This window comes from Poeciliopsis prolifica, unplaced genomic scaffold (genome assembly GCF_027474105.1).
Source record: "Poeciliopsis prolifica strain line A6 unplaced genomic scaffold, Auburn_PproV2 SCAFFOLD009, whole genome shotgun sequence".
Lineage (NCBI taxonomy): Eukaryota > Metazoa > Chordata > Actinopteri > Cyprinodontiformes > Poeciliidae > Poeciliopsis > Poeciliopsis prolifica.
In genome coordinates this window covers 9,535,360-9,560,595 of record NW_026562384.1, presented here as the reverse complement: position 1 = coordinate 9,560,595, position 25,236 = coordinate 9,535,360, and the positions used below count along the sequence as shown (strand labels likewise).

The 25,236-nt window shown below is 37.1% G+C and overlaps 3 protein-coding genes across 4 annotated transcripts; all 3 read left to right on the top strand.

Moving 5' to 3' along the window:
- On the top strand, positions 1 to 2,970 carry si:dkeyp-72g9.4 (uncharacterized). The gene is made up of 2 exons (XM_055034069.1): positions 1 to 132; positions 1,539 to 2,970. The coding sequence occupies exon 2, from the start codon at positions 1,541 to 1,543 to the stop codon at positions 2,309 to 2,311; it is 771 nt and encodes a 256-aa protein (XP_054890044.1). The 5' UTR covers positions 1 to 132; positions 1,539 to 1,540; the 3' UTR covers positions 2,312 to 2,970.
- Positions 2,971 to 11,335: 8,365 nt separating this feature from the next.
- Positions 11,336 to 12,372, top strand: LOC129362523 (C-X-C motif chemokine 11-6-like). The gene is made up of 4 exons (XM_055034071.1): positions 11,336 to 11,456; positions 11,550 to 11,670; positions 11,813 to 11,887; positions 12,008 to 12,372. The coding sequence occupies exons 1-4, from the start codon at positions 11,393 to 11,395 to the stop codon at positions 12,087 to 12,089; spliced, it is 342 nt and encodes a 113-aa protein (XP_054890046.1). The 5' UTR covers positions 11,336 to 11,392; the 3' UTR covers positions 12,090 to 12,372.
- Positions 12,373 to 13,483: 1,111 nt separating this feature from the next.
- Positions 13,484 to 21,879, top strand: kiaa1191 (KIAA1191 ortholog). Of its 2 annotated transcripts, none has more exons than XM_055034068.1 (9): positions 13,484 to 13,596; positions 13,688 to 13,782; positions 15,214 to 15,309; positions 15,399 to 15,580; positions 15,752 to 15,863; positions 16,029 to 16,156; positions 20,055 to 20,191; positions 20,377 to 20,555; positions 21,389 to 21,879. In XM_055034068.1, the coding sequence occupies exons 3-9, from the start codon at positions 15,282 to 15,284 to the stop codon at positions 21,592 to 21,594; spliced, it is 972 nt and encodes a 323-aa protein (XP_054890043.1). In that variant the 5' UTR covers positions 13,484 to 13,596; positions 13,688 to 13,782; positions 15,214 to 15,281; the 3' UTR covers positions 21,595 to 21,879. The 2 variants fall into 2 exon arrangements, with proteins under 2 accessions (XP_054890043.1, XP_054890042.1); XM_055034067.1 differs by having other exon boundaries at positions 15,193 to 15,309.
- Positions 21,880 to 25,236: the final 3,357 nt, after the last annotated feature.

Sequence of the window (25,236 nt, the reverse complement as noted above, 5' to 3'; positions counted from 1 at the left end):
TCTGCTCAGAGACAGCTGATGCTTCAGAGCAGCACTGCTGGATTCAAGCACAGGAGCTGAAATTGATTCAGATTTCAACTACAGCGAAAAGAAAGGATTTAAGGGACACCAACAGTTGCCATCTGTTACCAGGTGAGTGTGACATGCACGAGTTGTAAAGGCAATATATTCTGTTTCAGCCTTGAGCTGCGAGCGTGGAGCCATTTTTAGCCATTGTGTATCAAAGGAGGGACTTAAATTTAGCCCTGGTTACACCTTAGAAGAAACTGGGAGAGGCTGGCGTTTTGTGGTTTGAGGCGTTACTCTATTTTTGGTCGCGAAGGTTGAGACAAAAATATGTTGGGAGCCTCACTTGAGGTTGAAAGCAAAACACAGCTTGACATGATCTGTGTCTTGACATGACTGAGCTGGGGATTTAAAATAGTCATCTGTTTATCCAGCAAGATTGGTTGTGTTTTGGGGGATGCAGTTCCAGAATAAGCAAGGGGATGATGCCCAAAACGGGAGAGAGCGACTGAAAGAGAGGAAGAGAGAGACTTGTTTGTTTGGCTTGATTGATGCAGTCAGTGGATAGCTGTTTTGAAACGCAGTCTCTGGACTGCTATGGATCATGTGAGCAACTTTCAGATTATGTCACTGGAAAAACACATTAGTCTAATGAGGGGAAAGGAAGAGAGTTAAAAATAAAACAAAAAGAGACTTCAAAACATGCATGTTAATTCAGATTTACTCTGCTAATTTGCAGAGCTTCGTTTCACATATTTTAAGTGAAAGGGAACTGAATATTTGTTCTTTTATAAAAACTCAGATAAGATTCAATTCAAAATTCTCTATCCTTTTTATTAGTGTCCAAGTTGGTTAGTCAGACCAGGCATGAAGGAAACACCACCAGAGATGTGGCGGGAATCTAACACATACCCTGTGGTCATGTCCAAAGATTATGGCATTTTGGAAATGGTCCATTAAAGCATTATGCAGGTTATCAGGCTATATTATAATTTTTGCCCTGGTCTTAATATAGTAGATAACTCTAATCAGGGTCATACAATGCTTGCTTGTGGCATAACATCTGACTTCTAAACTCTCAAATCTGACATGTGTATAAATGTTGACCAAGAAAATTGGACATTAAAATTATGCAAAGTCTAAACTAGACTGCTTAAACCTGGACTGGCTTATTTTATCCTGCATAGGTTATTCTAAAGATAGGTTGGGAATTATATTAAAAAAGCTGTTTTCTGTGAATAGTTTTGGAGTTGTCATTGGTACAACCTGTAATAGAGATAAGCATGAACATAAAGACCAGTCAAACTTTTCAATTCAGTAATTTACCCTGACTACAGTCTTTAAGACTATGTTAAGTTTGGGCTTCAAATTGAAATTAATTTTCCCAAAATAAGGAAATAATAGTGAAAATAACTGTTTGCCTCATTTCAGTCTTGTGAAGCAAATAGCTGTATTCATTGTGAAACACACTCCCTGCATGCATCGCTAGGGTTGTTTTAAATGTAAAAACATTTTCTCCTTCCTGCTTCTAGATATGCGGCCAAGGTCAAGACTGCTGAGCAAGAGGAGAGTCATGCTGCCCACAATCAGAGAGGGCATGGAGGAGATGGTGAAAGACCTAAATGAAGCTAACACATTTCATTTTGCTGACAACACCCAAGCTGTCTCATCAGAGGACTACTTTCTCTCTATCTGTCACCTGGCCCGCCCCACCTTTCCTGCCAGAGATGTTTTCCCCCAAAGTCAGGAGACTGTGCAGCAGAGACTCATCGCGACTGCTTTGTCTCCGCTGGAGTTCAGTCTTAATGAGGACGAAAATGGCCGTGGTTCACTGCAGATGGAAGAGAAAAAATTGAACGCCGAGCTTATGTGTTGCAACTCTGACCCATTGGAGTATCTCTATGGAAATCAGAATAACCTTCTAGCCCTTCCAGGAAGGGTGAGGAAAGCATTTGTTAAGGGAAAGTTGGCAGGTCAACATGGAGACATGCTGGAGGGCCCCGCTCGAAGCAGAGCAAACAGCCTCCCCCACACTCCAAGCCCAGATTTACCATTCCAGTGCAAGAGCAGCTGCCCTGAAATCCTCTCTGACGTCAACACCTCAACTGCAAGTAGCTGTCCAGTACACAGCTTTCCCAGGTCAGAGGTCAGGGGAGTCGAACCCGTAGACAAAGGAGAAAAAGGAACAAGATTCCATCCAGCCACCCAACAATCTTTAATCTCCCAGTGGATCTCAGACTGTCGGTCAGCATGGAGAGAGGCACGTCTCCGGGCCTGCATGCTGCCTGCTATTGCAGAAGTGTAGCGAGTGCAAGGACAGTGACTGGAAAATTCCTGAAAAATAAACACAGAATATTTTTCATGTCAGAGCATGAGACATTCAGGGCAGAGCTGGTCAAAGGTTGTACAGGAGCTGATGTAGAATGCAAAACCAGTTTTCAACCATGACGTGGAAACCAACAAACCCAAACCCAGTTCACAATATATTTACACTCAGTGATGTTTTCACATTGAAAAGCCACAGGATAAAACCTACACTGACATGACGAACCATACTCCCCAGCTGTGAGACAAACAGTGGACATAAATAAATCATGAGCAGTTAATCATGAATTTGTTTAAATAAATAGTTCTACACTTTATTTAGCAATTTATTGATTTTTCAGCTAGTCTTTATAGCTAAAATATCAGCTATATAAAAATCAGCTCTTGCTCACCTGGGGGTGTTCTGCCCCCAGGTGAGCAAGAGACCCAAAGCAGCTTATGCCTCAGACAGGCTCTGATTCTATAACATATGTAGAAATACATGTTTGAAAACATACAGAGGAAAAGAAATGTCAGTGTTTCATACTCTTAGTGTTTGCTGTTGATCTTGTAAATACATGAACATGGACCAATCTTGTTTTATATTTTGTGTGTAATGACTTGTAAAGCAAAACAAATAAACCTGTCTTTTGATATGCAGTTTGTGATTTTCCTCTCTGTTCGGTCTTTGCGTGGTCTTGTCGGTGGAAACCCCTCAATAACAAGCCTGGTGCCAAGCAGTAGAATTTCTATGGTAACTGACGTGGGATCCTGTACTGGTAAACATCAGTGTGGAGGAAGACAAGCCTGAACACAAATGACACCAGTGAACCCACACATGCAAGATGCGGACTGTTACTCTGCTGCTCCTGCATGGCAAGAGAAGTCAAACATGTAAAACGAGGGCAACCATATTGAGCTTACTCATTACGGTCGCTCTTGTCAACGAGTCATAGTTAAACTTCACATAGCTGGAAAGATTTGCATTTCCTGTAAAATGCGTTGTGAATGCCGTAAGCTGAATATTTTTAGTGAAGTTGCAGAAGCATTTGAAGTCGGAAGACTTGGAGAAATGTGAGAAATAAGCAGAAGCAGCCGAAAGCAAAAGCCTGCAAAACGCAAACAGAAAAACTATAGAAGAGAAGTGAAAACATTCAGTCATGCAAAAATCTCACCCAAACGCTATTAGACATCCGTGCAGAACACTATTTACAAAGCTAAGATGTAAAGTCATAACAGTTCATAAATTAAATTAGCTCAAAAGCTAAAGCTTGCTAAAATATTATAGCTTCTAGGTTAGGACTACTATCAGTAACATGCTCTATGCAGAATGAAAAAAAAAACCTCTAAAACTGAAACTAGCTAAAATAATAATGACAGCATTTAAGCTAGCACTATGTTGACCTAGTCCTGTTAGGTAAACAGTGTGAAAAAACCCAGAAATGTATAAACCAGAGACATTAAAAAAGTAAAACAGTCTGCAATATCCTTTCAAAGCAAAACTTTCTCCTTATCATAAGTTGAAGAATACAAAGAGTAAGAAAATGATTTTAGCTCATCTAGTGCAGAGCGGCTTACATGCTGAAATTAGCTAAAGCATAATTGTGTAGGTCGCTACCATATTTCATAACAATAAATTCTTCCATCTAGTGTGAGAAAAATTGAAGTATAATAAGTGTGATAAGATGTTAACTAAAAAAACTAGTGTAAAATGAAGTGCTGTCAAGAGCATGCTATCACTAGCATGTTGGCATGTTAACATGCCAACAGCACATTAGTATTACTGTTGGCATTATTAGTGTGAATGCCTGCTGCATTTACATTAATAACATTATGAGACAGGTCTGACAATGACAATATCTGAATCTGTGATAGGTTTCACATTTTATCAGTAAACAGAAAGTAATTTTATTTTGAGCCAGAAGAGGGCGGAAATGTACTATTTGTTGATTGTGGACGAAGCAGAAAATACTTGTAGAGCATACTATATTACAATATAGTATTCTGTATAAGTAAATACTGAAGAAGTGAGGACCGCAGAAAATGTTAATGTTTCACAATTCATGACATATCAACATATTTAAACTGCATTTACATTTCAATGTACTTTAACATATAACCTCTGTAATGGACTGGCAACCTGTCCAGTGTGTGTCATTTCTCAGCACATAAATGCTGGAAATAGCCACCACTCCCTGCCGTCACCCTGCAAAGAAAGGTGGGTGTAGATAATATACAAATATATGTTAACGTATTGATTATTGTTTATGGGATTTATTTACTACATTACCTCCATTGTATCCCAAAAATCAAGTGAATGTTACTTTGCCAATTAGGTCACACATTCAAACAGTTGAATTCAAATATTGCAAAACCAAATAGTGACCTTTTTTAGAAGAGTCTGATTAGACTTATTTTAAGCTAGCTGGAAAATAAGACACCCTTGTTAAAAAGTTAAATTATGTTGAAAAAAATTGTATTGCTAGCCAGTCCACTGCTGCCATCCTGGCTTTTAAAATTTCCAATTACAGCAGCAAACCACTTTTTGATATTCAGCTAACATAATCATAGAAACAGAATTTTCATAAGAACTCCTCAAATAAAGGGAATAGTCTCATTCAGCCAAATGGAAGGAAGATAATAGAGAATACGTTGAGGTTTCTAAACCAATATGGCGCTTGATGTCACTTGGCACGCTCATTTATCGCACAGCGTGTCTTGCCAGCACCTTGGCCATGGGTTTGTCTGGTTGAAGCTGTGAGCCACATGTCTGTGAAAGTGACAGTGTGAAGAAAGCTGGTGCTTTTACTGACAGATCGTTTTACAAATAATGCAAACTGGAAGAATATATATATATATCATGACTTAGTTGATACAGTTGGGCTAATGTGAATAAGCAGGTGGGAGCATGATAAGAAAGGAACAAGGAGATGATCGAAATAATATGGGCAGAACTTAAAAAGACAAACGTATACAGCAGCCTGTGACAAAAATCAATAACACAAAATTTGAAATAATACATTCTAACCTCAGTTGGTGACAATAATAAAAGGTTACCTCAGTTGTTATCTTTGGAACAGAAACTCTAAATAAAAGGACATTTGGCTTTTTCACCAGCTTTATAATTAGATTAACATTTTTACAGTTGTCTGCCTTTTCATATTTTTCAACTTCTACGGTGTCCTTCTTATAAATCACAATATTCATTTTCTTTCTCGCATCGGAATTTTTTTTAGAAAGAAAAATTTTTTAGAAAAAAATTCTAGAAATTATTGAATGTATAGGTTTAAAACTTTTACATTCATTTTACGAAAGTCATCATTTTCAGAGAACATGTATGAGCAGGGAGGTGTGAAGCTTTGTTGGAAATGTGTATGTTCCTTTTCCATCAAACAGGAAGGATATTACAGGGTCTTGTGCAGTGTTGCTTTTCGCACTTTTTTTTCTTAGCAACCACAAAGCCTGTCAAACCTAAATAATCGCACGTAAAGAAGGGCTTTGAGAATCATTTTGGTCTCCTCTGCTATCATTTTGTTGAAGGGGATTTTTAGGTGAAAAGCACATTTTGCAATGATTGGACCTTCAGTTCCTGCCTTGATTCTAACTGATGCAGCAATGTTCAGTTATAAGAATGTCAGAAACACAAATTTTCTTTCTGTATCAGGGACACCATTACGACAAATATAAATGAAAACAAACAGGTATAAGACACAACATTTTGACCACAACAGAACGAGTACAAAGTGTGGCTTAGAGAGTCAAAAATGTAAAATGGTAGAGTAGGTAAAGACGACACAGGAAGTTTTAAATAATTTTGTGGTAGCTCTGAGCCACCGTCAAGAGCCACACGAAGGAGCATTTCTTCAAATATCAAGTGAAACTCGTTTTTTAACCTTTTGAACTTCTGTCTTTACACAATAGCTTAGCGTAACAAGTTGTTGTGTGACTAGTACAAAATATGTTACATGAAGTTGTATGTGACTATTTATATGCATCATAAAGATTTAAAATCTTAAAACTCTGAGTCGTTAAAAAATGGACTAAAATAACTGCAGTAACTCTTTCAAGAGAAATTTAATTTGTATTGCAGTTGCTTAATTGAAGACAAAAAATGTAAAGCCTAAGAAATGAAACATCACCAAGGCCACATTTATTGTTGGTGCTTCAAATTATTTTTATGAAATAAATGTGAGCAAAGAGTTGTTAAAATATAAATTGCATGTTTAAGTTGATCAGCATCTAGAAACTTTGGTTTAGTAACCAGTTATTTCCCATGTTCCTGGTGAATACATATGACAAAGAGAAGCATTTCACTGGTATCCACTGGGGTTACAGACCACAGCTACCTGTCAATAGTTGAAGTCCTTGACACTTGAAGGACCCACTAAAAAATGCCAATTTTAATTATTCAGTCTCTCTAAATATACCTTAATGTAAAGATATAGTATACTAAATACAAACATTTGACATGTTCTAAGCCAGTGTTTTCCAACCCTGGTTCTCAAGGGCTAATATGTTTTAGAGGTTTCACTGCTTTAATGTCCCTGATTCAACTGAATGCAGTTCAACAAACGCCTGTTAATCAGTCATCTATTGAAATCAGCTGGACTGAAGCAAGGAAATACCTAAAACATGCAGGGCAGTGTGCCTCAAGGACCAGGGTTGGGAAACGATGGTCTAGGCGCCACCATAAACACTATGTTGGGTGTAAAGCAAATCGGCGCTAATAAAAATTATTACTCCTTCTGGATTGCTTGCTTTGCAAATGGAAAGTAGCATTGTGGCTGGGAATTTCAACTTGATTTGGTTTGAGACAAAGGAGAAATATGTGGAAAAGCAACCCACTCTGGCTGTTGTGACAGGTTGAACATGTATGATCATGTGGGCCTGTTTCTCTTTCATATCAGTTCCTTGAGTTACAGGCGACCTCTGCTTCCTTGAACAAGTTAGGATTGGTCTTCGGACTACACAAAATTTGTTCATTACATTTTTTGCACAAAATCATTTTGAGCATTTAATTATAGACAAAAAAGCTGCAGTGTATTTTTTAGTGGACTGCAGAAGCCCTACAGACCAGAATGAAAGTACCAAAATGTGCAGAAAGTACATTTTTGCCTAATAGGTCTCCTTTAAATTATGTAGAAACCTATGAGTTTCTCTGAAGGAGAGGGAGCAAAGGCCTCTCTCTCTCTCAATGTTCCCATCATGTGAAATCTCATAGAAGTGTTTCATTTAAAGGGGATTGTGCAAAGTGTTGAGAACAGTAATCTTAAATGAGTCTCACTGATTATTGTTTCTAAAGAAATTATATCTCTTTTTAACTTGTTAAATAAGTGTACACATAAATCAAAGGCTAAGTTTAATTTAGCCTTTACATTAAATTTAGCCTTATATAAGCATCATATTCTTCAGTTTATGTACAAAATGCAACAGGAGGTATAACTTCATTGTCCATGTTCCAATTTAGTTGCACTTCAGTTGTCTAGTTTCTGTTTATTTTTCAGGCTTTTCCTTCAAAAAGGTTGTTTATAGAAAAATGAGAAGTGTAACTGAACTGGACGGCTCACGAAAAGTCTGCAGAGGAAGAGACAGTGCCGACGTATTTTTTTCCCTCTCGGCTCACTGCTGCATGGGACTTCTGGTGGAAATGTGGTCTGACTCACAAGGACACAAACCAATAAAGGCACGCGTGGTGGGCAATCCCCAGTACATCCGCTAGATTTAAATTGTCACTGAAAAGGAAAAAGAAAGTGGAAAAGGAAAGTTTATATTAACCACTCAGGCCATTTCACTCTTGATGGAAGATAGAACTGCCCCCACACATCATGTCTAAGTATTCAATAACCTTTTTTTTTTTCTTTTTTTTTTTTTGTCTTTTGTTTTTTGGGTTTTTTTTTTTTTTTTTTTACTGATATGTACAGTCCAAACCCACAAATGCAAAAGCTATAACATATTACCAGAACATTAAAAACTGAAATAAATAAATAAATAAATAATATTTAAACTTTCTGGGTGCTGTCAATCCCAGCACCTATTTAGAAAAAAAAATCTAAATAGGTGTGGAAAAAATTTAAATTACTTTTAAATGATAAAAAGTCATCATGAGAAAGTATTAAAATTACTCAGTCAGCACCAGCATTTTTTTAAACTGAGGATGGTTTCAGATCACACTTTCTGGCCACAGGATCATCAGAGTTGCAGAGAGTGAGCTCTATGCTGCAATACAAAAAAGTCCCTTTCACTTCTTTTAAATGTCAGGCAAGACCACTGTTGCAGAAATGGCAGATTTAAATATTTGTTTTGCTCAAATTTCCACCTAACATCATAACATATACCGATTTAAATATAAAAATAAACATTTTTAAGATTTGTTGTTGCACAAAAATAGTATTTTTTTTTTTAAAGTATGATGCTGCAATCACACTTAATTGTCATTCCAAAGGGATATATGCATTTTAACTTATTTACAGATGAAACCTTCAGCCACATGTGTGGTTTAGAGTTGACCAAGTTTTGGGTTTCAGGTCTGAGGAAAAAATGTCGAAATTCCAAAAAATTCACAGTCAGACTACATTCACGGTAGCCAACTGAATTTAGATGATGTTAAATAAATAGGGACCCATTTGTGAATGTAGTGCAATTGCAAACCTACCTCGACATGGCCAGATCTGAGAGATCAGCCAAGAAAAATGTTTACAAGAAATGGTGAAATGGCAGATGGTAACTCTGGAGGAGCTGCTGAGATTCCCTTGTAACGTGTTGGTAGCAGCTTCATGTTGTGGGTTGCTTTTATTAAGCAGGAACAGTTGCAGTTGGCGTAAAATACAGAAAAAACTGCAAAAAATCATTTGGAGTTTACAAAAGACTCAAAATCTACTGAGGAATGTTCACCAAAAGGCTTTCTGGTGTGTAAAGTGTATGTCTTAATATCTGACATTAATGTGCATGTGTGTGTGTGTGTGTGCGCTGCCAACTATATTGGTTTCTGAGGTTGGGGTTGGTGAGAAATCTGTGACTGTCCAAGTATTAATTTAGCCATTACTGGGGTTTCCTACTGGAAGCTTAGAAGTCTCAGAGGACAAACCAAGAGTAGTTTTCATAATTTTGATGGGGTTTCTGCCTGAACTCCACCATCAGACCTTAACCAGTTGATATTTGACTATTGTGCAAGAATTAACCCTCTCTTGTCCACGCTTGTCAATGAGAAGAGTGGCATTTTTTTTGGTAGCACTGTTAAAGATAGCAGCCAGACATTTCATCAAGGAACCACTTTAACATTTGCACAAGATGCAATGATCAAATACATTCATATTGACTTTTTATATCATGAAACATTATTGAATCATGCAAAAAAGCCTACCCTCAGACAGCCTCTTATGACATCATGAAAAGCATGAGCAACTAGTCAGAGTGGTTTTGTGTATATCCTTATTTTTTTATTTTTTAATCAAACTCATCCTTAAAATGTATTTATTTAAATTTTGTCCAGTGAAATTTATTATTTTTAATTCATATGCCTTCTGTGATTTTTGTTTGTAAAATCCTAAAGCAGAAATTCATCATTATCCAGGCATGTTCTTAATAAAAAAATGAAAATAAAAAGAAAGAAAAGCAAATGATTAAAATACACGACACTGCGTGGAGTGTTTAACACTGAGTGAATATGTTCTGGTGAAACATAAAGGCCTAACATGGTCGACTTTGTCAACACATAACACCATGTATTTGCAAATTAGTTGGAATTAAAGGTGTCCTATTCATTTTTGGTTTTGTGTCATTTTCTTAATTTTTAACTTTTAGCAACTTTTAATAAAAAGTTACTAAACTTTTTATTAAGTTTAGCAACTTTTGAGAAAAAGTTGCCAAACTTGGTTTAGTCACCTCTTTTTTTCTTAAACTGAAACTTTGTGGTTTCTGAAGCCTGTGCTACATGACAGTACAATTAGAAATAGAGAAGGAAACAGTCTGGGATCCTATTTGACTTTTGAGACTTGGAAAAAGTGAAAGAGGATCTAAAACTGAAACACAAGTGTGAAGCTGTGTTCTAAAATCAACCATTTTTCTGATAATACACGTTGTGTGAAAATAAATCAAAGATCTGGGTCTGATAAGAGGGACAATATAAAACAACTGTGGAGGAAACTGAAATAATACTCTATCAGATAAGAGACCACATTCACACATGTAAAAGTAAATGTCAAGATAAAATCCCACATGTTTGCAGTGGAAAGAAATAAAAGGCCTCCTTTGGTTTTTCTTTTTTTTTTTCCGGGGCAGCATTTCATTCAGTGTTGCATTTGCTCGAGGTGTTAACCACTGCTGCTGCTATATAGACATGAAAAAAACATTTGCAAAGATCACAGCCCACACTTTAGTCTGCCAATTATCCACATATGTCAGAACTAGTTTTTTCACAAGGGATGAAGTCATCATCTCACCTTTTACAAATAATAAATTTGATTTGATTTTCCTGATTGCACAGCAAGAAATATAAAGACTTGAAAATGTATCTTGTTTGAACCTGATTGAGTGATTTTATCTGAACAGTGCTTAGAAATAGAAATAGTTTTTTTTCCTTTTCCATGACACTGATTAATAAAGTTCTGAGTTAAACAAAACACTAATTAAGAAGAGATTAATGTTGATTTCTAGTTATAGGCTTTCTAATTGAATGTAATTCGATCCTGTGTCTTTACATCATGTATAATTAAATGTAATATCTAATATATTTGCTATATACCTGTTGATTCAGTCTTTACCAACATATGTTTTTCTCAGTGCTATAATCATGCATTTGGTCAATTTAGTTTTTATTTGCCCAATACTGACCAATTTCAAACACAAAATTGAGCGCAGGAGGGAGTAGGATGAGCGGAAGTTGTTTTTTTTTTTCCTTGTGGGTTTCAGGGTTTCACTTTCCAGTCTGAAAAATTTCCCTTTTGTCACAGGAGAGATGATGTAAGCATCTCTCGACCGTATTAAAGAGGGCTTCCACTGCCTCTATCCTTCACAGCTCTTTAGTCAACAAACCTGCTGCTTTCTCATCTTGACCACCGGCTCTCTCTCAACTAAGAAACCAAGGATGTCTGGCATCATGAAGGTGTTTCTGCTCCTGGCCGTTGCGATCTGCATCTCTAAAGCTCAACGTAAGTTTCTACTCATGATTAGCATTTTTGAAATTCAAAAACTGTAAGAATTTGTCAAATTGGAGTAATAACTTTATTTTTGTCTGTTTTTAGTGAATGAACCAGGACAGAGCTGTCTTTGTCAGCGTGTCAGAAATGGTGTCTTCTCAAAGTCTGACATAAGGGACATCCAGATTTACCCTGCATCTATCTTCTGTAATAAAGTTGAGATTGTGTAAGTTACATCTTTTAAGTTAAAATCGTCTTTGCAAATGTACTATTTTTGACTCACAATCTATGCACTTATGTTAATGAGAGGTTGAATGTTTGTTCTTCTGTTCAATTTTATGCTAATCTCTCTATTTCTATTCCCACAGTGTGACCAGTGTAAACGGCCGCTACTGTCTGAACCCTGAACTTCAAATTGTGAAAAAGATGCTTACCAGAGTCTTGTGAGTATGACATAAATCTGTGTGCCTTTTTCCATACACCTACTGTTCTTTTATTTCAGTTTCAGAGTGAATTGCACCCTGCGTTAAATAAAATCCTGTTTGCTTTGTTGTCAAATGTAGAAGGAGAAAGACCGCCTCCACTTCCAAGCCCACCAGTCTCAGTAGCAGCTCAGTCAGCAGCAGCACCACAGCTAAGATCTGACTCTCCATGTTGAAAAGAGAACTTCCCCTCAGCTCCAGCAACAAATGTACCTTCAATAAAGACTGCTGAAGCCAAAGGATATTAAACTATATAGATTGCTGAAGCCCAAGGATATTAGACTATATATATTTGTTTTTATTTATGCAAATGTGTGTGTATGCAGCACAACAATGCTGAATGTCATGTTTTTTTGTGCCACTGTTGTGGAGTAAGACATTTTTATGAAAACTATTTTATTTTTATTATTGCGTTTCATGGCTGTTTTTCTAATAAAAAAAAAGAAAAGAAATCAAATAAGTTACTGATTCTTGAATTTTTCTGACACCTGAAACGGTTGGGTCATGCAACAACAGCTCCCCCTTGTGGTTTAAGGCTGCAAATACAAGATAATGGAACTGCGTTACGTCACTTGCCATGTCAGGTGCTTTCGGGCATGCTCAGAATATCTTTCATTGAGTGTTAGGAGTTGCTTTCCAGGGTAACCTCAATGAACAGCTGACACCAGAGCTGCGTGTGGACATTTAGGGGATCAATGACCAACCAACGCAACATGTTCCTGCTCATGTCCCTGCGAGGGGTGGCACCGCTTCATTCACTCCCATTGGCTGCTGACCTTCACACCCACACACAAACATATAATTTCTCTTAACACTGGCATCAGGATTAAATACTAAGCATTACATTTCATACTAATTGCAACATGAAACTCACTGTCACTTTGGAAATAAGTTTCATTCTCCAAATGTCATTCGAGGGTCACAAATAAACAAGCTCAATGTTTCAGCCATGGATTCACAACTCTTATCAATACAAATCTGAAAAGTGTGGAATAAATGTATGCTTAAATCTGCTGAGTTTTTGCTGCGTAAGATTATTAGTCATAACCTACTGATTCCTGCAGCTCCTCCAGAGTCACCATGAGGCTCTTGGCTACTTCTTTCATAATGCTGTGTTCGATTTGTCTTAGAAATTTGCCTCTAAAGTTGGAGCTCAAACTAAACTGAAAGTGTTCTGGTTGAACACTTCGGTGTTCAACCAGAACACCAGAATATCAGAATATATATATATATATATATATATATATATATATATATATATATATATATATATATATATATATATATATATATATATATATATATATATATATCTGGATTATGTTATATATATATATATATATATATATATATATATATATATATATATATATATATATATATATAATATATATATATATATATATATATATATATATATATATATACTCTATTCACTCCTTACTTATGTGACTTATGTTACTGCTTTGATGGCCTAGTTATTTATCTCGGGTTAATGACACTTGTCCTCCATTTACAGACTGCATAAAAACTAAGAGCTGTAAACCAAAGCAGCGTCGTTTCACTCTCCTCTGCCCCTCATCCCGCGCCGATCCTCCCCTGCAGGGGCTTCCAGGTTCAGACGGTCATTTCTGCCACCGAAAACAGACACAGGGAGAGGAAGAGAGAAGGTAGGCTCCATCCACTGCTGCCGCGTGTTCAGTCTCTGTTTGCTGTTCGACCAAAAGTCATGGACCAACTAACCGGTGAACAAACACGCAGGTTTCATTCCTGCCATCTGCTGCTGCTGCGGGGATCGACGGGACATTGGCACAGAAATCAGCGCCTTTGAGTTATTTTAACAAACTGACAGAAGGGTGAGTGTTATAACATGCATCGTACTCATGCAAACCTATAAAAAGTGCAGGACCGATTACAGACACACATACAAATGAGGATTGAATCTGCTGACAAGACTTTGAACGCAAAGGATAAAAGGGATTCTTGTCATTTGAACTCAGGCTTTTGCAGAATAACAAGCTATTACTGTAGCACCTTTACGATAGCTTCCGTGTGTTTTATTTTTGCAAGTCACTGTAAGTGGCTTCCTTTATTTATGACGTGAACAAGTCAGCTGTCTGTGCAGCAGCAGAATAATAAAACAGGCTACCTCTGATAGCAAATCAGATTAAGCCTAAAGAAGTCTGCAGGTTGCGTAGGATTTTTTTTTTTCTTATTTGAGAAAGAAATGGATTTTAGTCTAAATTCAAGGAAGTTGTAATCATGTCATCATAGAGAAGATCAGAATTCATGCCAAATATATTTAATTCATAGTTCATATTCATAATTTATATTTTTATGTGCGCATTGGCTGCTCCTCTGCTCATGGAAGAAGTCATTGAATGTGTCATTACACATTAAAGTTCTGAGTGTTAATTATTCAGATATCTAAAATTAAACATTTTGTTTAAAACTGGAGAATTCACATGGGATTTTCCTGAAGATTAAAATGTGCTTCTACTGTTAAATGGGTAAAAAATAATTGTGTCCAAATAGACAACAGTCTGCTTGAGCACATCCACTTTTGCTCTGCAGAAAACTGAGGGAGGCTGATACGGGTGACTCTGACTGAAATTCATATTAATGACACTGCTGGACAGTAACCAGACTCTGCAGTTCTATTTAAAGCAGGTCCAACAAGGCAAGCTTTGCTCTGTGTTCACTCAAGAGAGAATTACTTATTCCTGACTATCAATAATTATTTGTCCTTTTCTGACTCTCTATCTAAAAGAGAGGCTGCGACACAATGAGAGTGGGGAAACAACTTTTTTCAAGACTTCATTTGCAACAATACAACAAATTCAATTTTTTGAAAACAGTTTTGCTGTTGCAACTGAATGTTGTTATTATTTAGTCACGTAGTGATAAAAAACAACAGAAAGTTTGTTAGATATATATAGCTAATTAAAATGGAGTAAATAATGAACTTTCTTATTGCAGTAAACCAAATAAGTGCACATAAAGATAATAGGAATTAATAAAAAAATATTCACATTTCACAATGATAAAATTTCTATATAGAATGAACCTATATTATTATACATTCTTAATTTTTATTTACACATTCCAGCTCAAACATTATGTTGTTATGCTAGAAAGGTCCCAGGTTTAGAGTTTGAGCTAGAGCTGATCAAACACTACTCAGGTTGGTTCAAGAAGAGAAATAGCGTTTGATTTATTTTGTAATACATACACCACTTGAGATTATTGCACTCACAACCACACAGTGTGCCTGTGTGTGTTTGCAGGTGTGTCACACTGAGCAGAGAGCCATCCTTCTGTCTTTTGTGGTAATACCCCCTCTTTTGGTGTCAAAATGGCCAGAGACCAAGGAGACATCCCAGGTAATTAGAAACGACACATTAACTTTCATAAAGACTTGAATCTGTATCTATTTACGCTGAGCTTTGTCTTGTTTGCTGCCATTTTTCAGCACTTGAGTCTGGCATGGCTGGCCTCTGTGTTGCCTTATCATCTCCCGCTGGAATAGCTCGCCACAACATCAGCTACGATGAGCACATGGATATCCCCATGCATCACCCTCCTGCGGACATGACAGTAAACAACTTCTGGAAAGACCCTCTCATCCCTCGGCACAGGTTCAGGAACAAAGAGGTGCTCCTTCCTTGTTCACACTTCTAAGCCCAGATAGTTTTTAGCTTTAATATTCTTTGCTTGAACTCATGCCAAACTGGTCGTGCATATTTGAATGCTCTTGCTCACTTTGTGTTCTAGAAAGGAATTAGTATCTAATTTTGTCCTTAACCGATAAACCTGTGATATTAGGTAAGTGAGAGTGGTGACAAGATAACAACATGCGAAGCATCATTACCACCCAAGTCCCCAGTCCTTGTTGTTAAGGCCAAAGCCAGCTCACTGATGAGTTCCCTTATGTCAAGTAAGTCAACTGAAGGCATTTAAAAATTATTTGCTTCTGTTTCCAAATACATGCTGTCCTTTGAATATCACATACATTTCTAAGCCATCTTAAGAGTATCTGTGAAGCAACAGAAGAGAACATGTAACTATCTGACTCTTTCTCTGTATTTCCATTTGCAATCAGGACAATCCCAAGAAAACCTTCAGAAGTTTGAGCACCAGGCAGGACTGACTGAGGCTGTTTATTCTCCCCACAAGGGCCTCACTGCTGAGGAGACCCAGTTCCACAGAGTAGCTGATGGCAAACTGCCAGTAAGTTTGAACAAATGTGGGCAGCAGTATTTATCCCTGAGCACCACAACAATCTGAAAAAGCAAAAATAATTCAATACAGTAGCGTCATTGCACAGAGTTCTATGGAAAGAGGGTCAAAACTTATGTAAAATAAGGCATTGCATTTCCTCACTTTACTGCAAGTCCAAGCCTGAATCATTACTTCTTCCAACATGTGCATAACTCTTGAGTTTTTGATATTTTTCAAATTACAACACACTTCAATGTTTTTCATTCAGATTTTACCTAAAAGAACAACACAAATTAGAATAGATCAGAATGGTCAATGAGTCCATGAGGGCTATTATCTTGCAAAAGATGTGTGCCATGGCTAAAACCCCTGAACCAAACAAAGGACTCCTTAGCAGGCATCTATTGAGCTGCTAATGATGCAGCTCAATAGATGCCTGGCTTGTTTTCCCAGAAAGAAAACAAGCCAGTCATCTGTTGACTGGAGTGCTGGGGTGAGGAAGCATCCAAAGGCTGAACGATTGTTGCTCTTGAGGACTGGACTTTGGCACCCCTGAACTTAAGCATAAATGGGAAGTTAAAAGATGAGGCTATAAAGTTTTCAGTTTCTTTGAAAAATGCAATTTGCAAAGTCTGGTACACCTACATGTACACAACCACCATGGTAGAACATGGTGGTGGCAGCGTCATCAAATAAATTGTGTTGTGTTGTGCCACATCGCCAAGGACATCACTGTAACAGCTCTAGAGTCTGAGACAAAATTTCCTACAGGCAGTGGCAGTTCTAGGGCATATTTACCAGGTGGTGGGTGTGGGCTATCAATGATTTTTTATATGGTTGTTAAAAAACAAAAACAAAAACAAAAAAAAAAGCAAATATTTTATTATGAGTCAAAGAGCCAAAAGCGGATCCCTGAAGTTGAACATGCAGCACCCCAATTAATTAGTTGTAATATAAAACTGTGTCAATGTCTAGAATTGTCCATGTCTATAGGGGCAGTAAAGTCACTCAATAGGGATGGCGTAGGCAAATCAAGTGCAGATTTGATTTAATTTTGTGTTGGTGTGCTATATCAACCCCCATTAAAATACAATTACATTTATTGGTGTAGAAAAATAATGGTCCTTTTATAGTTGAAAGCAGCATGGTGAGTATAAATTGCCTTATATAAGACATTTCATTTGGAAACATGTTATTTATTGAACATTCAAAAAGTGTAGATACCCTTGTAGGATGTAGCAAAGAACAATGGGAAATAAAATGTTTTACTAAGCATTGGAGTGTTTTACTAAGCACTAAAATCTCCCAATGTCTCCCAAATGAGTGATAACAGTTGACATTCACAGAGTGCCTGTTACTGCGTGGTTTTGTGGACAGAATTGTTCTGTTTACAGGTCTAATTTTAACTGCTAGATTCCTTTTGACCAGCTGTCAACTTGTTCCAGATCCACATTGTTTCTTAATATTGCTGCTAGAACACCTGACACAGTCGGATTCTCCCTTTTCTGCAACAGCATTGATGCGCAGATTCCTCAAAAACACACTTTTATTGCGAAATTATATATTAGCTGTTCAGCAAAGGTGCTGTGATGCCGTTTAAGTGAACCAAACAGCGAACAACATCCTGATAAACAAATTACGCAACGGGCTCTACGCTTTATCAGCGCTGTTGCTAGGTAACGCCCTTCGTATGAGGCGAGGCCTCCTCTTTCCGCGAAACGAGCCAATCATCGCGCTCCTCCCAAAACGAGGCCGTTTTCGGTGTACAACGCTGACATCGTCGTGTTTTTAAGACATAATCCTGCACCGAAACGAGCAATTATGGACAAAATGAAGCGAGCTATCGAACTGCGGCGTCAAAGAAAGCTCATCATAAAAAGGTCGGTCCTGCTTTAGCTTCACTTTATTCCTAGAATTCTGCGTTTTTTTTACAAAAGGAGGCCACGAGCATAGCAAACTGGCGAGCTACGTAGCAGCGCTAGCGCTAGTGCTAGCATGAGCCAACGGACTATTGTATCCAGGCGTTTCTCTCTTTAATTCTGTTCTGCCACAGTAGATCACTTGGACGATATTGATTAATTAAAGACGAATATTTGTTGGTTAAGTAATCACAGTTTTGTAACAATAGTTAACCGCCCGTCGATCGCTCATGTGGTCTCCTACAAGCTGTTACTACGACCTGACTGTCGTACTGTGGCTCAAATATTTAGAAACGCTTTGAAATCAATGACCATCATCAACGCAGACTGAAACAACGCAGACTATCCACCAATTGATAATGTTAAAAAAAGAAGACGTATAAGGTTAGTTTAGCTTCTGCTTCACATTTACCCTTCAAATGTTGTTTTCTGGAGATTAGTTGTGCTCCTTTTATTGTCTATGTAAACTTAATGTATTTGTTATATAGGACAGAAAACGTATGAAGGTAGAAATCATGTTATTTTGGGGGTGTTATAATAAGGGGATGTTACTGTGCTAGTTTGCATTTCTTTTCTCTGACTTGCAGCAGTATAAGTCATATGGACATTGAAAACCTTATAAATGTCACACTCTGGTTGTTTTGATAAGCTGCTGCGATGTCACATAATATTTATTTCATTTGGCGGTCATGGAAGAAATTACTTGTTACAAGAGTCTGGATGAGTAGAAATGAGAAATGTATTAAAACTTTGCAAGGTGAGAACAGGAATACAGAGTCAAAGGAGTCTGCCAAGTCTGCTCTGGCTAACAGTGGGTCGGTTCTGATCAGAGAAGAGAGACATGATTGGACAATAGGTGTGAATCCCTGATTGTTATGTACCAAGAATTATGTACCAAGATGGTCTTGGCATTTGTCTATGTTTAAGGAAAGGGGGTTGTTCTTTAATGCTAAAAGGGGCAGATTAGTTCTGGGTTGGGGAAATAACACTAGATAGTCTCCAGGATCAAGGACATCCCCTGCTGTTATATGGCACTGTAGAAGTCTATGGGAGAGCAGCTTGACCAATGAGAATGACTTTCATGATCACAATTTTACCCTGATGACATTGGCATCTTGGATAAGCTATGTATTCAGTGAAAAAAACAAAGTAAAATATACCTGGCCATTCAGTATACGCAACCAGAAATATTAAGTTTGCCGGATATTAATGAATCAAATATAGAGAGAAAACCAGTTGTTTTGAAGTTCAGTGTGGTGCATCATGGATGCACCATGATGTCAGTTGTTTTTTTGTTTTTTTTGCATAGCTGTTCTGAAAGCAAAACTGAACAGGAGGGCTGGTCATGTGTTATTTGGGTGGATGGACATGTGATAGTAATTGCTGTCGCATGTTTTTTGTTTTTTTTCAAGAGGCAAAATTGTTGGAAATTATTAGGCTTGTTTAATTTATCATGCATGAATTGACTCATTTATTATTGCGACAGGGCTAAATATGAGTTAATTAAAAATCAGATAAACGCAATGTACAGTTGTTTTGAATAATCCATGATTATTCTAAGTAACTTTGAGCGCAATGTTTTTCCAATATTTTCTGTTGTATTCAAAAGAATTACCTTGATAAAGAACCTGCTACATATTTTTTTTTATCTTTATGTGTTTGAATTTTTTCAAGTGGTTTATTGTTTCCTTTTTCATGTCAGTCATGTCCCCTTTAGCCCCATGCCTGACACCACAACAAGTGACTATGACGCACATTATCATCAGTTTTGTCCTGAGTGCCCAGTTAAACGACCTCTGCCCTTTTGCATTGTGTACTCAGTAATGTTTGCTTTCCAAATAGGATCGGTGCTGCGCCGCCATCTAACTTGTTAACATCCTTGATTCGAACTTGTTAAAAGATGTATAGTTTTCACGTTTAAGGTTGTTGAGAGATTAGCAGGTTTAATTGAGTGTCTTTTTTTTTTTTTTTTTTGCTCTCCTGAGTAGAAGTTGAGAATGCCGGGGGACTTCAAGGAGGACAGGCTTTCAACATCTGCACAATCGACCCCAAGTGGCACGCCTACAGTCACCCCCAGTGTTACCCCCAGTGCTACTCCTGTCTCATCACCAGCTGTTAGTCGCAGGTGAGGTTTGTCTGTGAAATATTTTGCTTATTTTCGCAATTACACATAACTAATTGAACCTGAATATTAAAGTGGTAGAAAAAAAACTTTGAATATGGCTCCTGTGTTTGCTTGTTTTTTGTTTGTTTGTTTGTTTTTTTGTTTTGTTTTTTTCAAAATTATATTTTTGGTTTGTGGGAATCCAGGAACTGGTTCCAGCTGAATCCGACCCATTATATTACTGCACCTGAGCCTAATAGACCTGACCCTTACATAGACATGGGAGGAAACGAAGGAGGAGGAGGTCCAGATAAGTGGAACTTCTTTGGAACCCGGTCTGTGGTCCACAAGTCCCCCACGGACCCAGGCTCTGACACCAGCACAGGTGGGAGCGTTAAATGTACTGTTCGACATTGTGGATGGGAACAATGTTGTTTTAACTGTGATGCTAGCTCTTGAGATATTATGATTTAACTATCATAATGACACGACCTGCAGCTGTGAAGCCAGATTTTTACTCATGTATCCCTCATCAGAAATATTGAATGACAAATACTTCATTTGTACACAGTGAGTGATATAAATCATCAGACTGGTGGTGAGGTTTATGTTTTAGCACCTGAAACAACATAAACCAGTCAGACCAGCAGTTCCCAAAGCCACGCAAAAATAAAAACCTTGTAAAAGCGTATGCATGGGGTAAAAAGCTCTCAGGGTCTAATGGACCCGTCTCTTAAGATCACTGGAGAGTTGGAGATAAAATAAAATCACATATTTAAGTGAGAAATATTTTAATTGCTTTTCAGTGTTCTTAGTTATTCAAATCTAACGGTTTATATAATCATTGTTCTTAATTATATCTTGTCATAATGTTTGTTGTTGCTGATATTAAAATATAAAGTACATCTGCCGTTTACCCAATTCGCACCTGCATTTGTGGGTGCAAAAAATTAAAGTACATAGGAATAAAATGGCTTGTTATGTTGCATGTGGAAACAGGAAGGCCCTAGATGTAAACAAGTTACAAGAAATAAAGAAATTGTGAATTGGCAAGCTAAATTAAAACAGAACCTGTGTTATATGTAGTAAACATTTAATTAAAACATCAACAGGCAATTGCTTGTTTCCAGTAACAACAAATATTAAAAAATAACTCTAGCTCTTTCTTTTAAACTTGAATAGTCTGTTTATTAATCAAAATCTGCTGCATCTTTCCAGGCTTCTCCCTGCAGTCCTACTTCGGCCTGCATAAGTCTTCTACGATGGATGGCACCAACACTCAGATGAGCCAAAGGGTGGAGGAGCCTGCCAAATTCATGCCCCCCAAGATTGAAATCTCGGACACTGAGTCTAAGAGGGTTTCTCCACGGCCCCACAAACTGAAACCTCGGGACATGAATGTTTTAACACCGTCAGGCTTTTGAGGCCAGCCCAAACGTGTACTTCCCTTCCCACCCATCTCCTACATGGTTGCTAATTTACTTTCCTGTCCTCTTCTACCTCCTCTACTTCCCTGCAAATTCCTTGAGAGGCCAAGAGGAATGAGGACCATCTGAGAGTGCTGGCTCATCCACCCCCATGAGACGCCATTGCAATTTTACACTTCCCATCAGACATTTTCATATGTCCATCTTTTAGGTAGTTTTCTTCCTTGGCCTACCAACTCAATGTGCAATTTAAATAAAAAAAAATGGCATAAGCAATTTTAATTTGTGACCTATAAGATGCTTTGTTTAATTGATGTCTCTTTGTGAGTGTGTTGGAATTAACTGACCTGGTTCCATTGTTTGCAATGGTGTTTGGAAGTTAAATATATTCTCTGGTCTTTGCAAAGATTTGTCACTTTACATTGCTTCCTTTACTAAAATGGGACTCCCTTTTTAGTTTAAAATACTCAGATGGCAGTTTTATAATTTTTTGTTGTTGTTGTAATGTTAAATAAGCTGATAGATTTACTGATGTAGTGCTTCTCTCTGTCAGCATGCAGAGTATAGCTTGGTGAATGACTGATAATGTCCTTAAACATGCAGTGTGCTTGCTTTTGGCAGAAGAGTTGGGTTTTTGTTTTTTACTATTTGAAAGAGTGTGTTATTGTGTTTTCAAATATGACTTGTGAATTGTTTTTATATTTTAATTCCTTAATTTTCATGTTGTCCTGCTTCAAATCGATTTTAAGTGAGTTGCTTCTATTAATACTTTGGATTTATGGTGCAGCGACAGACTACTGCAATGCAAAACAAGCTACACTGCACATTAGCATTGAAGTGGTTCATTTCGATATATTTGTTTTTCATTGTGTATTCAAGAACTGAGCTGGATTGATGGGAAGAAATTGAATTCTGCCAAGTAACTGCACAAGGGAGCAAATCCCCTACTGGCGTCTGAATAATAAATCATTCAAAACAAATAAAGATGAACTTAAGGCTTGTTCTTTTACATCATGACATGACCAGATTAACTTATAGTAGTTATGAGACTGCATGCTATCCATTGATAAATCTTTGTAAATTAAAACATCATTTAAAAACTTTATCAGTAATTTAGTGCAAAAGGTGAAACTCTGACTTGGTAAACTGATATTTTTCAAGACCAAATATACGATCATTACCAACCTACACTGCAGCTTGGAGGTCAAGGAAGCCATGAGACTCGCCAACTTTGCGGCGAGTTTCAAAGATTGTGTGTTGAACGACTGTCAAACTAGTCTCCAAATTTGTATTGGTCATGATGCGGCCTTAAGTTAAAACTATATTATTGATCTGGGTTGGACTGGTGACGTGTCCAGAGTGAACCCCGCCTCTCCACTACTGACCGCCAGAGATACCCACCAGGACCTTTCACAATCTCACCCGCTTAATCAATAATGTTAGATAATGGATGGATGGTTTTCTTAATTGCTCCTATGTAGAATTGAAATGCAAAGCATAGAATCATTTGAGCGTTGACTCCTTTTCCCCTTTTTGACAACTTCCATCAGATTTTTGTTTAAAATCCACAGGTATTTCAAAGCATTTGTGGAACTGTGCACTCAAATAAGATTCCCTTTAAGAAACCAAATAAGCACTTTGAAGGCTTGCATCACCACAGACCCTTCAACATATTAATTATTTGCTTAAGGCTACATTCACTGGAGAATAGAGAAAAGAACTAATTCGGCCTATGTCAGTCAGTTGATAGCTGACTTACAGTCAGCTATCAAACTTAGTAGAAATAAATGACTGGAATGATCATTTAGTGCAGAGTTTGGGATATTTTGATTCAAATTATTGGAAAAAGTGTTTCGATGATATTCTAAGGGACATTTTATATAAATGAAATGTCTCAGTATAAATGAAATGAAAACACTTTGAACAGCTGTGTTGCTGAACTGTCCTATGCAAATAAACTTGATTGATTGTTAAAATATATATTTTTTTAAAATATTTTTTTAAACTATTAGTCTATATTTATTTTATTAATACATATAGGCTAGTAACCTTGAAGTATTCCTTACACATGACAGTTCTTTTTGCATTTTTCAAAGTAAGTTGTGCAACGAAATGTTTTTCTAACTTTGTCAATATAGAAACTGTTAAGAGAAAATCCTGACAAAAAGATACAGGAAGCTTTTCTTCATGTGACTGGGATCTGACTACATTCACTTGCCGTGTTTGACCAGAAGATGGCACAATTTGTCCAAAGTGAGCTCTTAAGAGATCACTTCATGTTTCCTTATGACGTTCATTGATGATAAGCTCAGATTGTTAAAATAAGGTGGCAGGGAAATTAAAGTCATCTTTTGATTTCTCTTCTTTCTTCATGTTAACGGAAGAATTTCAAATTGCTCTTAGTCACAACTACATGGGAAATGTTTTATATTACGACCTGCTAAGCAGAAAACTAGACTCTCCCATTTTTATTGCAATTATGAGCTATGAGTTCAAGAATTAGGAAACCCATGTTAGAATCAAACTGTGAAAATGACCTAATTACACATATATCTTTTATTATGCACTTATGTTCTGCTGAAATGTTCTTTAGAACGCCTGTTACACCTAGTTACTCAGTCTAATTGCCATCTGATTGTCTAATTGCCATCTGTCCTAAACTTTTTTTTTATTCCTGTGTAATAAATAGTAGCTACTGTAAAAATTTGCTTTCATTTCATGAATCAGTCTCAAACATTTAATTAGTTTTGTTCTGTCATCAGAAATTTTATTGTATTAATAACACTGTTGACAGTTTAATGCTTCATTTAATTTTATCTCTTCCCATCGAAGCAAATATGCGGCTCACAGAGAAACGAGCCAGAAGGAAACATCAGCATGAATCAGTTTTAGCTTTCTAAGCTCAGCTTGAGATACAGCTTTTTAAATTTGCAGTCAATGATCGCATTCTGCATATACGTGTACATGCAGCTTATTTACAGACGTGGAAAAAAAGGTTTGGTACCTTAGTTAAGATTAATGAAAACCCTGAAACTATATTAACCATTTTAATGCAGACACTTTTTGCAGCTGCAAAAAATGTATGCATTTATTGCAGTAGCTTAGTCTTGAAATTTTAGAAAAACAAAATTTTCACTTTCCGTGCCAAATAAATAAATAAATAAAATATGGAAACAATTGCTTTAAATCTCTGGTGATACAATTGCCACTACTTTGTATGTCAATTTTTTACAATTATGCTCTCACTTAGTCTTTCTTTGGAAATTTCCCCAGGCTTGGGAATAAAGAGGCATCTCTCTTTCCACCATCTCATTAAATCATCCTCATTCCTTGGTTCTTTTTTATGCTCTTGTCTCTTCAGCTCAGTCCACAAGATTAAATTCTGGTAATGGCAAAAGATTCATTTTGTGTCTAGTGAATCATTTGAGCGTTGACTCCTTTTCCCCTTTTTGACAACTTCCATCAGATTTTTGTTTAAAATCCACAGGTATTTCAAAGCGTTTGTGGAACTGTGCACTCAAATAAGATTCCCTTTAAGAAACCAAATGAGCACTTTGAAGGCTTGCAGGCTTGCATCACCACAGACCCTTCAACATATTAATTATTTGCTTAAGGCTACATTCACTGGAGAATACAGAA

Bases quoted from the DNA above. Each gene is read 5' to 3' on its own strand.
- si:dkeyp-72g9.4 (XM_055034069.1), top strand. From the start codon at position 1,541: ATGCGGCCAAGGTCAAGACTGCTGAGCAAGAGGAGAGTCATGCTGCCC.
- LOC129362523 (XM_055034071.1), top strand. From the start codon at position 11,393: ATGTCTGGCATCATGAAGGTGTTTCTGCTCCTGGCCGTTGCGATCTGC. The intron at 11,457-11,549 runs GTAAGTTTCTAC...GTCTGTTTTTAG, and splicing joins CTGCATCTCTAAAGCTCAAC to TGAATGAACCAGGACAGAGC. The intron at 11,888-12,007 runs GTGAGTATGACA...TGTCAAATGTAG, and splicing joins AAGATGCTTACCAGAGTCTT to AAGGAGAAAGACCGCCTCCA.
- kiaa1191 (XM_055034068.1), top strand. From the start codon at position 15,282: ATGGCCAGAGACCAAGGAGACATCCCAG. The intron at 15,310-15,398 runs GTAATTAGAAAC...GCCATTTTTCAG, and splicing joins AGACCAAGGAGACATCCCAG to CACTTGAGTCTGGCATGGCT. The intron at 15,581-15,751 runs GTGCTCCTTCCT...CTGTGATATTAG, and splicing joins ACAGGTTCAGGAACAAAGAG to GTAAGTGAGAGTGGTGACAA.